Here is a 13,809-nt window from a genome sequence, read left to right as displayed (position 1 = left end):
CGCCCGCCCGTGGGTGCCAGGCGGCATGGAGTCGGGTGTCACGCTGGCTGATGTCTGGTGTTACATGTCCTTGCTCGATAACTGGAACCTCGTGTCCCGCATGACAGTCCCAAGGTGTCGACATAACAGTCTGGTGTACGATGGGAAAATTTATACCATTGGAGGGGTCGGTGTGGCAGGCAACGTTGACCATGTGGAAAGGTAAAAAAAACCCAAAACACGTGCTGTTTGCTGGAGCTTTTCCTTCATGCTATGCTAAAGGACCCTTTGCCTTTTAAAGGACACATCAAATGGACTGTATGTGTTAAAATAAGCTTTTATAACAGCTAAGAAAGTAGGAAAGTGGGCAGGATTAGATTTCATTTAAAAGCTTTAGTGGAAAGCATTGTTTCAAAACCAAAGAGGAAAGTTGCCAGCTTCTCGGTTTGCTCAGGGGAATGAAGAGAGGAATTAAGCTTCTTGGGACATTTTTCCAGGTTATACAATGAATTAATAAACTCCCTTTGAATTTAGTACTGATGAAAGTCTTTACAGACCACAATAGTACTTTTTTTTTTCTTTTAAATCCTAAAAAAGCAACAGCAAAGTTAAGTTTCTTGTATGTGTTTTCCTGGTGTAGCACCTCAGCCTTGACCTGACTGGAAGATCCTCCCTTTGGTGGTCTTGGCCTGGGGCTGGAACCTGCCAAGTTCAGAGTAAAACAACCAATAAATGGAAACAGTTTTGAATTCCTGGCTGAACAAAGATGGGAGAGAATGGAAATTTCTCCTTTCAAGTAGACTCCAGATGTAATTTTTTTCATTTTTTTCACATGGAACTTAAAAAAACAGGAAGGAACAAAAGTGCAACAAAAGTATTTCACAAAGTAAAATTCCAAAACCAACTAGTTTCTTGTCACCCATGGCATTCAGTAAAGCCATAGATTTTATATGTATATCAATGTTTTCATTAAAAAATAGAATTCACTTTGAAGTGCAGTTTATGAGAATATTCTATTCCAAAAATATCGATACAGTCTTAGCCCTCCCCAAACACTTAGTTGGGACACATTTTTGGGAAATGTTTTTCCTATGTGTATGTGGCAACCAAAAATTTTTGTCAGTTTTAAGTACTGAATTTGAATACTTCTTCAGCAACATTTTGAAGGAGGCATTTTTCAATAAAAGTTGCATTAACAACCAAGACAAATAGGGAGAGGTTACTAGGAAAGATTGCAGGGGAAGAAAAAAACAACACATTTTTCAAAAGGTTAGGAACTGGTGTCGGTGATGATGCTCTCAGCAAATCAGGGAAATGCAGACAGCAAGGAATGAATGATAAATCATAGCAGTGAATGCAACATGTGAACGTTGCTTCCCTCCTTAATCCAGAACATAAGGCGGGCACTGTGCACCGGACTTGCTTTGAAGCAAATCTCACCCTTTCCAGCAGATTTATTTCTGGTATCACAGGTATTTGTCCCATCATTTAAGTCAGTAAATTTTTGACTAGCAGAACTATTGTGCCGGTTGTGTCATCCCAAGACAACTATTTTTGTGAACACAGGAAGGAGAGAGCCCAGGAAAGAGATGCTGGTTCGTTCCATCTCTTGATAAAGATGAACAGCAAAATAATGCTGTTGAGGAGTCTTGATAGTTGCCATTGATTAAATGATCTTTCAGTTTTCCTTGGGCCTGATCTCTGTCTCTGCTCCTATTCTCATCGTCTCTCTTTATCAAAGCATCCAAAATGTTGCTCAGTTGAATGGACACCAAATCAAGCAGAGTCCCCCCTGCTCCTTCCCTCTCATCTCAGTCACCGCAGCCCTCACCACAGATGAAATTGCAGCCTGCAAATTCACACTTGGCCCCTCGGCAGCCCCTGCTTGGTTCAGTGAGAGCAGCCGTGCTGGTTTTCCATTGTACTGAGCCCACCAAGAGACTTGGATGTGGGAAAGGAGCAGATTTCCTCCCTATCATTTCAGCACACGCTGTCTCAGCCACAATAAGGATGTCTTGTCATGGGGATTTGCTAAACCCGTGGTTATAATTAATCTGCTGTTGTCTATAGAGTGACTTGTGAGGCAGAGTCATGGAAAAAGTGCAACATGGTCTCCTTTGGACTGTGCCAGGAAATGAGAGAAGTTTGGGGATGTTTCCTTTTTTATTCTTCGTATTAAAATGGTAGTAGGGGGTGACAGAAGTGAAGCACAGCATGACTGAAGCTTTGTTTTGGAAAGGATGTTTCAGGGTCTGCTGTCAGAAGTGCAGGTGAGGGAAGGCTGACCCTCCTAGCTGTGCTGAGCAAAGTCAGGCCTTTTCACACTGAAGCACTTCACATTTGGACAAGGCAGGGGTCAGGAATTTAAATAAATCGCTGTACCCATTTTTGCAAGCAGTGAGGATTTCTGAATTTGGATTGCAACTTTGGAAGAAACACACTAAAATACAAACTAAAATCACTTTAATTGCTGAGTTGGCTTCTGTCTTATGAGCAGTGAATGCCCACTTCTTGACTCTGCTTTTCTTCCCCCCGCCTCCTCTAGACCTACAAGAAACCAACTTTCTCCCATCATATTTCTATGTGGGTTGCACATTCCTCTTCAAATACTGTGTTAGTTTGGATGAGACACTGTGATATAGTCTCTCAGTAGGGGGGAAACCTCTCTGTCATTCCAGTAGGTCATAGAAAAGCACTAAATTAAAATAAAGTGGCATGGTCATAGGGTCCGTGTCAGGTGATGCCAAAAATTACATTTACCTCTAACGTTATCACTCCTCCCCTGAATGTGGAATTGCAGAAACACGCTCCTGGGTTTGGGGTAGTTTTTCACCTCCTAGGAGGCCTCTGAGATTATAGCCCTGTTATCCCCCAGATGGAGGTGCAGGGGCTTATCCATGCCTGACACACAATGCAGTCCTGGGCTGTGCCACCAGTGTAGTGTGAAGGGCAAGGCACTGCACATCCTCCCTCGCTGGACCACCTACCACCTCCCCTGGTGCATATGCAGCTTATCTTTCCCAACCACATTTTGCATTCTGCTTTCTCAGTCAGACCAAGCGTGACATGCCCAGCTCTGGCCAGGTTCTGACGTGTGTCGTCTGGCATGGTGAAGGACATGTCTCCAGTCCAAAGTGACTTACCCTGACCTCACCAGTTAGCACACCCAGAGCATAAAGTCTACAGGGTGTCTCACCACAGTGGGTCTTTGAAGACAGAGAACATAGCATTTTCTCCCAGTTTCTTTCTTGTTCTCCACCTGTTTTTCGTGGAATTCTTGTAATATTTGATCCTAAATGGTTAAAATCTTACAAAGATGTTTATACAGCATTTTGCTTTTTAAAAACAAATGTCAGACCACCTTAGCTATGCATAATGCCACCTGCCTGCACTTAACACATCTGCTGCACTATGACAAAGCATTAAAGCAAGTAGGGACCACTGGACTCCTAATGATTTATGGCATCAGCTCCTGTGTCCCTCTCTCCATGCTTTTGGTTGTGTCGTTGATGCTGAAGGGTGCAGCCTTACCCAGAAATTCTGGTGCCACTTAAAACAGTGGGTGTTTTCTCATCAAATTTGACAGGGCTGAGATTCTTTACCCTTTATCTGCCATTTGTCTGTAAGGAGGCAGCAAAAATTCCGTCTCGATAGATAATATTATGGGACTATCAGTCACAAACAGATGAATAGGAGTCATTCGTTACTCATCTTAAAACAATATCCATGTGCCAGAGGGGCTGAGTTATAAGTCCATTTTGGTGGCTGTGCATGGGTATATGTTCAGGGAAAGTTATGTTTTAGCAATGAGTGTTTAGGGAAATAACAGGGTGGCTGCAGTTCTCCATCAAACCCCTCTGGCAAGGTTCTGTGTGACAGGAAGCAAGTCATTAGGTGTTAGGCGAGAGGGTATTACACTTTCTGTCTTCTTCTGAGATATGAGTTGAGTTGGGAGCTGGCGAAATGAAGTGGATCCACGAACTAGGTCTTTAGATAATGGATGGGCCCTGTAATATATGCAATTTGAGAGCCGAGAAGGCTGCGTATGCTGACAAGACAATGTATGTGACTGGAAGTGTGGAAATGTGGGTGCTTTGTGGTTATTATATGTTTGAAGGACAGAAGAAGATGAATCCTCTTGACCTGACAGTACTTTTACAACAGGGTTATCTAAAATTGGGAGATTACTTTTGTTGGCAGTGCATACTTTGAAGACAGTTGAAAAAAATCAGTGCCAAGAATAAGCTTTATACATTTTAGAAACTGCTTCAGAACCTATTGTTTTACTGAGACATGATCATGTAGGAATTAGGGGTTCTCCCACAAGGAAGGTGGACATTTCTTCACCAAAAGGACTGCCAGGCACTGGAACAGGCAGCCCAGGGGAGCATTGGAGTCACCATCCCTGGAGGTATTTAAAAGTCATGTAGATGTGGCACTGAGGACATGGTTTAGTGTTGGTCTTGGCAGTGCCAGGTTAATGGTTGGACTCAGTGATTTTAAAAATGTTATCTTACCTAGACAGAAGAAAATTAAATATATTGCCTTGTCTTAGGATAGTTTCTTAAGCCCATCAGAAGAAAACAAAAGAAGGCAAAAAATAGTAATCCATTACTGTGATTTTAAACATGTGAATCATCAGAAGAACAGTTCAATATGACACTGTACAGCTTTAGTTTAAATAGAAGCTTTCCTGCAAATATAATTAAATAATGGTTAAATAACTGAAGGATTTCTTGCAGACTGACAGAAATGGTCAGTGTGTAAGTGCCTGACCATAATGTAAGGATCTTATAATGTGAATAAATCAAGATACACATAGGGCTGTTTAACCTAGGATGACAGAAATTAAGAGACTGAGGAGAAAAAAAAATATTATTTTCAGGTACTGAAGAGATCAAAAGTCAAGAAGGCAGTGAAGCGAGTGGCACAGCTTGAAATGAACAGTTTTCTGCTGTTAATACTGAGATGGTAGGGAAAGAGCAAGGAAGGAGGTGTTGAATGAAATGAAGGAAGGAAGGGGAAGATGAAGCCCCCAGATGAAATCCTAAGAGGGGGGAGTTGTGGCAACCAGCAAGGTTTTATTTCTGCTTGTGTTCTCTTCAAGGCTAAGCTGTATTTTCTACTGGGTTCAGATCATTTGCCATATCATGGGTATATAAATTATACGTATACATACATATATACATTATATATGCAGATAATGTGCATATACACATATATAAGAGATACAAAAACATATAAGGTGTATGTTTAAATAATACATAAGTCAGCAGGTAGTGAGTGCAGCAGGGTCAGATGAGATCCCTGTGCTTGGTGCAAGTGACACGTGAAGTGACAGGTGGGGACACACGTGTCCTGCAGGGCCGGGGACCAGCAGGCTGCTGGGGCAGAGGGAGGAGTGTGAGGGCAAGTGTGTAAAACCACACGTGAGACCATGGTGTGCAAGAACTGCAGACCAGGAATCAGTCGTGGGAAAGGAGATGTCCTTGAAGATTCAAGTTCAGCGAATTGGATGGGCTTGGTAGGCCCACAGCCAAGGACAAGCATGGACACACCAGGAGGGAGCGGTGCAGGAGAGGGAAGAAAAGCCTTTGCTTGGCTTGAAGCCAGCTCACATTATGTCTCCATCTACAGCTTCAAACAGGGGATTCGAATGCAAAGCTTGACTAATGGAAAGAGATCAAAGTGATTATTCTTTAAATCAGTTTCCTCCCTGCTGGCCCTTGAGCAGGGCTGGTATGACAGGCAGCCAGGAGCCCCACGAGCACCAGTGGCCGTGGGGTGATGGCAGTGCCAGAGATGACACAACAGATGGAAAAGCCCTAGGGTAGAGAGGTAAAGCAGGTGTCAGTATTTTCTGTCCTGGAAGGTTACAAAGGTTCACCTTCATTCATTTTTAAACCAATTTAGTTAATCTGGTGCAAATCCTTGTGTGAACACATTAAGAGCTGACTTGAGATAGACCAAAATGATGGAAACATGCCTTGCAGAGACTTAAGGAGCTTAGACTACTTAGTTTATCCCATAGAAGGTGAAGAGTTGACTTTATTATTTTCTGCACGTCCATATGTGAAAGAGAGAGATTTGATAGCAGACAGTTTTATAATCCAGCAGGGAAAAAGAAACAAACTTTCTGGCGGGTGGGAGCTGAAGCAAAACAGGCTAGAAATCAGGTCTACCGTTTTGCAAGGAGGGAGTGAACTGGAGGAATAAATTCCCAGGGGATGGAAGGACGTGGTGGACAGCTATCAGGAAGCCTTGAGGCATCAATTTCTCCTCTTCAGCCTCAGGGCTTGTGTAGATGCTCACTTAAGAGAGTTGCTTCACTGAGCAGCCCGTGTAAAACCCACGTTAGGTGCCCATGCTAAGTGGACCGGGACTTGCTTCTGCCTGCTTTATGGTTCACTGATTTTTTAAACCAAATGACCTTCAAGAAAAGAGTGGGGTTTTAAGCTTCACCTGTATCCAGTAGATTTTCGGCCTTTGGGTCTCAGCAGATGAAGTGAAACTGGTCATTTCTGGTTTCTCAGTGGCAGATGAAGGACAGTAGGAAAAAATACCAGCTCTGTCATCATAGAGCATAAACAGAGAGCAGTGAAAGTGAGTGAAAAAGGGAGTCTGTGGGACTCAAGACCTCAGTAAGGAAATTGATCCAGAAAAAGGATGACTGTTTTTGTAATTTGAAGTTTCTCCAGTATTCCTATGGCTGTGGTTCTCAACCACACCCAGCCCCCAGTATATGTGAAGGATATAACCCCTTCTTCTCAAAAACATAGTAGGACAATCAGAAAGCCACTGTCGGGATCATCTTTGTCTTGAGAGCTGAGCTGTGCCAGGTACTTCTGCCAGCAACAGGGAAGGCAGTTGGCTGCTCACCACCTCCATCTCAGACCACTTTGACTGCCCACATATGTTCCTGGTGCTAATTCAGAGTAGATGGTGTGAGACAAAACCTATCAGTCGACAGGTGGAATTTGTCTTAAAGAAGGAACAAGAGAAGGAACACTAGGTCAGTTCTCAGCTCTGTTGTTTTTCCCATTCCATAACCAATTACAGCCAATGTTTTAACAAGACATCAAGAATTAAATTACCAATTATTGCAGTAGCTGAGTTAGCAAAGTATGTCCCAAAAGCAACGTGTGAAACTTTATATTTTGTGAAATTTTCATATATCTGCTCGGGTGGATGTGAATGCTGCTCCGAGTGCTGTGGGCGAATGCGAGAGATGCAGCATGTGGTGACTTACCTGGAGGAGCTGCTTGTGCAGTCAAAATGCATCTTCAGGCTCAGGTTTGGTACAAGAATCAGCCCAGCAAAGGTGTGTCACCTTGAATGCTTCCAGCACCATGTTGTTTAATCTTGTTATATTTCTTCCCTTTGATCACTTGTTGTAGATGAATTTAATTTCTCTGTAACTAATTTAGAGCATCATACAAGGCAGTTCTCCATGCTCATTATAAGGGACTTTCCTAATTTTTTTTAGTTAGAGTTTGCCTCCCTCTTGCTATTGCTTCAGTTTTATGAGTGTGTTAATTACTTTCAGTTCTATTACTTGGAAGCTCATTAGTGCATTTTTATTAAGCACATTATTTTCTACTGTTTCTGCCATTTTTATCATTCCTCCCTTTTATTTTCCCCAAGTTTGAGCAGTGAAAATTTGAGGGCCATGTTACAGAGGGAGAATTCCCCTGTTGCCAAATCATATTTTGCACAAGGGTTCATGTTCATCAATTCATTTCGTGTTTGCATATTGCATATCACTGCCATTAAGAGCAAAAGCTCTGAATGGGTGATGAGGGCTTCTGTTCTGGCAGTCAACAACTCTGAAAAATCACTACACGGGAAACTCCTGTTTGACTGCATCTGTCATTACATGGAAATATAGAAACCTAAAAATCACATTATTCTCCACTGTCTCCAAGACTCATTTTAGAGCAGCTATTTGGATCCCTGCCACATTATCTTTAAAAAAAAAGGGATGCCTGTACTTGTGATATTGTCTAAAATGAATCTTCATCCATGGATTGTTAACTGCACTTCCCTTATGGTCAATGACTTAATTAAATCAGATGCTGATGACCTTAAAACTAATTTAGCACTTTCATGCGTACTCTTTTCTGTTTGATTCATGTCAAATACAAAACCAATGGTGAAATCTTACTCCAGCATTAACAGTTGCAGCATCCTGAAATGAAGCACAGTAGCTTGGTTTGCACAATGAAAATTAAATAAAAGCAAGTTATTCTGGCACAAAATGTGCATTGCTGGTCAGTTAACTAGAGTAAAAGGAACCATCATGTTGCATTATATTGCAGGTGAGATGTGTTCCACAAGCTGAACAACTGAAGTATATTAACAGTTGCTTGCCCACAGTCACTATTGGATATCTCCACACTGATTAGCAAGAATAATCTCATTGTATACTCATTAAAAGAAATTAATCAGTGGAAGACATCTCAATAAAGATGTCTCAAGTTTCTGCACCTTGGACTATAATGAGATTTGAGAGGCATATACAGAAAACAGAACCAGCTTTCTCTGGGCTTCTATCAATGTTTTAAAACCTTAGAGAAAAGCATCCATTACACCATTTACCAAGTGGCTGAATTTGTAAGATGTTAAAAAAAATGCTTTTCCACCTCTGCTTTTCTTCTGCTTGCCAAGCTGCCTTTCTGTGCCCCAGCCTGCTTTCTGTGCCTGTCTGTGCTGCCCAGTGCTGCTCACCTCAGCTCACTGCGCTGCTGTCGTCCCCAGGTACGACACCATCACCAACCAGTGGGAGACCATCGCCCCCCTGCCCAAGGCCGTGCACTCGGCCGCGGCCACCGTGTGTGGGGGCAAGATCTACGTCTTCGGAGGGGTGAACGAAGCCGGCCGAGCTGCGGGGGTCTTGCAGTCCTACATCCCTCAGACCAACTCGTGGAGTTTCATAGAGTCACCGATGATTGGTAAGCCTTGCGTGGTGTCAGAGCAAACCTCTGTGCTACAGGTATCTGAATGCCTTTGCAGAAAGCAAAGGAGTTGTGGGGTCGGGGGGATATCCCTATAACATATTGGCAGGAATGCATGGCTACTATACCAGAGAAGCAGTTGTCTGGATCTCCACTGAAGGTAATTGTCACTCATTAATACAGACTAGTTACCAGCTAGAAGTGAAGAGTTCAAAGCAGAGAAGAAAGGAAAGGTATGAACAATTAGACATTTTAGATTAAAACAATCTCCAAGTGCAGTGAAACTTCATGCTGGCATCATGTGTTGCTCCATGTGGGTTCACAGCACTGCTCAAGTGGTGGATCATCACTCATGAGTTTGTTAAAACTCACTCATGAGTTTGTTAAAATGTTCCCACTGTGGGAAGTGACAGGCATTCCGAACTGGGATTTATCAGTGGTGTCCACAGGCATATGTGCTTCGGAGGCTGACATCTTCAAGACGTAATTTATTAAAACTGTGGGTTTTAGTTTATCATGCCCTTGAGCTCACCAAACATAAAGAGCAAGATGAGAAACCAAATTTTCCAATGCACCAGCCAATGTCAGAGGTGATGACTTCCTTCCAAAATTAGAACAGTGCTCAGAAGTTTGCAACTTACTTGCTTTCTGTGGCAATTTGCACCCTGAGTGTTTAGGCTGCTTTTGGAAATGAGATTTAGTGTTCAGCTCAGAGAGGATGCTCCTGCAGGCAACAGCTGACCTGGGTCGTGCGCTCTGCACTGGGCTGTGCCAGCCTTCGGTCTGGCTGCACCCAAGTGGCCAAAGAAACAACTCACACACAATCATTGTAGAGAAGCTGCTTTTGGAGTGGTTTGTCTTCACATCCGAGTTCAGAGAGTCATACAGTGGTTTGGGACCCTTAAAGGTCACGTAACCCAAGCAATAAGCAGGGACGTCTTCCACTAATTCAGTTTGCTCAGAGCCCTGTCCAACTTGACCTTCAAGTTTCCAGGGATGGGGTGTCTACTGTCTGTCTGGGCAACCTGTTCCAGTGTTTCAGCATTCTGAACCTTTTAGTCGTGTTGACGCTGTGACCTCATTTTTAAAAAATCATCTTCTTTTTACTGAACCTTAGAGCAATAGGAGTAGCAAGTAAGAAATTATAGGACAGCTGTAAGGTATTCAGGTAAGGCCTAAGCATATTCAGAAACTTAGAATAAGCTGCTCTTTCTGTTGCAGCTTGTTACAATGATCCCGACCCTTTTGCTGGGTTCCCTGGTAGATCAGGAGACGAGGAGCTGGCGCTCCGTGGCCGCAGCCTGCCCTGCTGAGGATGCCGGCTGCTCCCGTGTGCTCTAACACGACGTGACACGCGCAGGATGCGCAGGAAGCGCCCAGCGGGAGGGCGCTAGCCGGCCAAAGGCGTGCTTATGTAAGACAGCAGCACAAACAACCCCACTGCCTGGCTTTTTCCATCACGTGGCTACAGCTATCACTGCTCCTTTAATCCACTGACTGACAGTATGAGGTTTTCCTGGACTCACAGCATACTGCAAAAACGAGTGCATTATGCAAAGTTGTATTCCTATTCCTTACCATAATAGTGCAAGCGCCACAGGAGCTAAGGAGTCTTCCCCTGGGCTCGTTAGGGTCTAGCAAGCATCAACATCATGTGTGTTTAAAAAAAAATCATCTTAACCATCCCAGAGCTGGGTTCTTCACCCATTGTTCTAATAGAGTTGTACTATTATTTCTTAATAGTACAAAAATACATGAAAGATACTTGTGAAATTAAAAGATGGTATTTATGGTTTTTTTCATTAGTTAAGCTAAAGGCATAAAATATATAATAAAACAATAAAATATATAATAAAACAAGGAGTTCTTTGTTGGGTAATGTATAATGTGAATTTACTTCAAAATAACTTAAAATAACACAGTCTGAAAAATGGCACCCCAGTGGAGAATGTCTGAGAACGTGAACTGATGTGATGCCTGATCTTCACTACAAGGCAGTGGGAATGTTGGAAATACATTTCAATATTTTCAGCTCTACAAAAACCATAGCATCTCCTGTATTTTTAAAGTATCCTCCCAAGAACTGGATGCAGTGCCAGGTACAGTACAGTCTAAAGGAAAGAGGAAGTAGAAGGAGCCTTTTGCAAAATGGAGCTGGGATCAATCCTGTCATGATCACTGCCAGGGTGCCTCTGACAGCCTCAGAGCCTTTTTGTGTTGATTTGTGAATTCCTAAGGTTTACCTCTGAGCTAAGGCAACTGAGATCTCTGATGGTCAGTTGTTACAAAGTCACCCTAGAGATCAGTGAAACCTGTTTGACCTCAAATAGGACAACAGTTTATTTAAAAATGCCTCCAGCATGCTCAGATTTGCAACAGTAGCTGCAGGTATTGAAAGCAGCCAAGGTCTATGGAGATTTTTAGATGAGTAGCACCTGTCTCAGTTCACTGTGGTATTTTATGATAGTGAGTTGAATGCAGTGTGGCACACGTTTGAAGCCAGCAGATCCATCTCTTTCAAAGCATCACGTGCCAGCCTAACCCACGGCAACACTGGCATCAATCATGGCTCGTGTTTTGTCCAGTCTGTGAAGGTGAAGCAGGCTGGACACTGACATCCTGCCTGTGCACAGGAGATACAGACTGGGGACTGATAGCAAGTCCACACAGCTCAGCCTTTGCTCTCTTCTGCCTGGATTTCTTCTAGGAATATGCAGTGAATTCACTCCCAGTTCCCATTTATTCTTCATACTCCAGCTGTCAGGAGGTGTTGGGATGTGGATGCCTGTGAGCAGTAGGTCTGACACCAGGCTCACTGACATGCTGCACATGGATGCTTTGGATGCCTTTGGGCAGGTGTTGGTCACACACATCCACATTTGGGGAGGAGAAGGCCTTTCTCAGTGCCCCATCCTTTGCCCTGTGTCAGTCCTTCCCACCTTGGACGGGGCAGATGTTCCTGCAGCAGTGCAGCCCACAGCTGGAAGTTACTGGGATAATGGAGCCTCACAGGGCTTTCACACTGCGTGTTTTTGGTAAACACCAAAACCTTGCACATCTCCTTCTCATGTTTTTAGATGTAAAAACAAAAGTCCTATATGAGTAAGTGAACCCGGGCTACATACTTGCAGCACCTGCCTTTCCATTTCTGGACAAGCTGTCCTATATGGCTGTGCTAAAAATGTATTCCATGCCCAGCTTCCTGAGCTTTGTCTTATTTAACAAGATGGCCATAGACATGCTGAAGTCAGGGATTCTAAGTAAGCCTAATTACTTGGTCGCTGCCTTTCAGTTCACGTTGTGTCTTCATGACAGGGCACTAAAATATACCTTTTTTTGATGCTCTAAATAGTTAGTGTGGAATTACAAGGTTTTATTAATGTTTCTGGATTGTAAGAAAACCAGTAGTTAATTACCACCGCTATTAAATTTTAAAATCTGGTGAGAACTAGAGAACAGGGTCTAAGTCCTGTGAGTATTTCTGGTTTCTAGCCCAAGTATCTAGTTCCTCACCATAGCATTTACTTCTGCAGTGATTTGTCTGACCAAAGTGAGACAATCACAGACCTAAGAATGCAAGACCTATCTAGAAAACAGCACTAGAAGCATCTGTGCATTTTTACTGCACTGTCCCATGGCTTATTTTGGTTAAAATGCATATTAAGAATTTATTTTTTGACTTTACAAGAAAAATCAGATATATGTCTTGGCCCTCTCCCAAGGCCAATAGTTCGGTATTTGTAGGGGAATATGGCTGGCTTTCACCTGCAAGTCCCAAAGCAATGATTGTTTCCTCTCATTCTTCAGTGTATTTTTCTTCCCCTGGCCAGTTCTTAGTGTTTTTCACCCTACTAAGCTTGAATTTTTATCTCACCCTTTTCTCCTCTGTATATGCTATGTCCTTCCTGCAGAATGACTTTTTCCACTCCTCAGTGTGTTTCTCCATCTATTCTCTGCCCTCTGCCATGCAAAATCAGTATTTTTGTGTTGCTGTTTATCCAATGTCCTCCTTTTCACTCCTATCTCTCCTTCATCTCCATGGGTGTTCTTTTTCCAACACTCTTCAGTTCATCAACCTCACGCCTGTAAATTTGATGCTAAAGCTGCCCTGCAGTGGCAGGTGGAGACTCCTGCTTTGGCATGGGCCATGCCCCCCACACATACACAAAATGTGGTGTTTGCAAGTGAGGACACTCGACTTTGGGGTCTCCAAGGAGGGTTTGCTCAAGGGTCAGTGGGGAAGCCATAGGGCTGGGTGGCCAGTTGTGTATTTGGGGGAGATCAGCCTGCAGGAGAGTTCAAGCCTGCAGGGCGACATCCAAGCCCTCACTGTTCATGGCAGCAACTTCATCTGGGCCTCACAAGCTGTGTTAAGGATCAGATCACAGTCCCCTGGTTATCCTATGCCGTGCCATTCTTGACACTTGTCTGCCGAGTGTTCAAGGAGAGGAAGAGGCACTTACTATTAAAAGCAGGCTTAGTTTGTATTAACCAGACTCCTTTCTCTAATCTGATCTATCAAGTGCATCAACCTCCCCACTGGGCAGCCACACCTGCCAGGAGACAATTTGGTTGGAGTTCTGCCTGGACTGGTGGCACTCCTGCATTTCTTTCTCCCAGTAAAAACGTTTAACTAGCTTGGTTATAACAACCTCATTCCGTATGAAGTGCTGCTGCTGTTCATTGCAGTGGCCCTTCAGTCCCTGACCGAGTGCATTACCGAAGGCAGTGGAAGATCTTTGAGCAATCACAGAAGAGAAAGCAGGACTGTGCTGCTTGGCCATGTAATGTAGGGAGAGATGTGAGAGCCACGGACACATCCCAAGCGCAGTCTGACCTTCCTGAGGGGCACAGCAGCACGTTAAATCATCAACCC

The 13,809-nt window shown here is 43.5% G+C and overlaps 1 protein-coding gene across 3 annotated transcripts in view; it reads left to right on the top strand.

Annotated features, from left to right (window-relative positions):
* Positions 1–13,809, top strand: part of KLHL29 (kelch like family member 29) — a 392,991-nt gene that overhangs the window by 362,200 nt on the left and 16,982 nt on the right. For all 3 annotated transcript variants that reach the window (XM_032104042.1, XM_032104043.1, XM_032104041.1), the window contains 2 exons: positions 21–201; positions 8,737–8,930. In XM_032104042.1, coding sequence (XP_031959933.1) covers positions 21–201; positions 8,737–8,930 — 375 coding nt within the window. The remainder of the gene's footprint in view (positions 1–20; positions 202–8,736; positions 8,931–13,809) is intronic.

Source organism: Corvus moneduloides, chromosome 3 (assembly GCF_009650955.1).
Source record: "Corvus moneduloides isolate bCorMon1 chromosome 3, bCorMon1.pri, whole genome shotgun sequence".
Taxonomy (NCBI): domain Eukaryota; kingdom Metazoa; phylum Chordata; class Aves; order Passeriformes; family Corvidae; genus Corvus; species Corvus moneduloides.
This window is presented reverse-complemented; position numbering and strand designations above follow the sequence as displayed.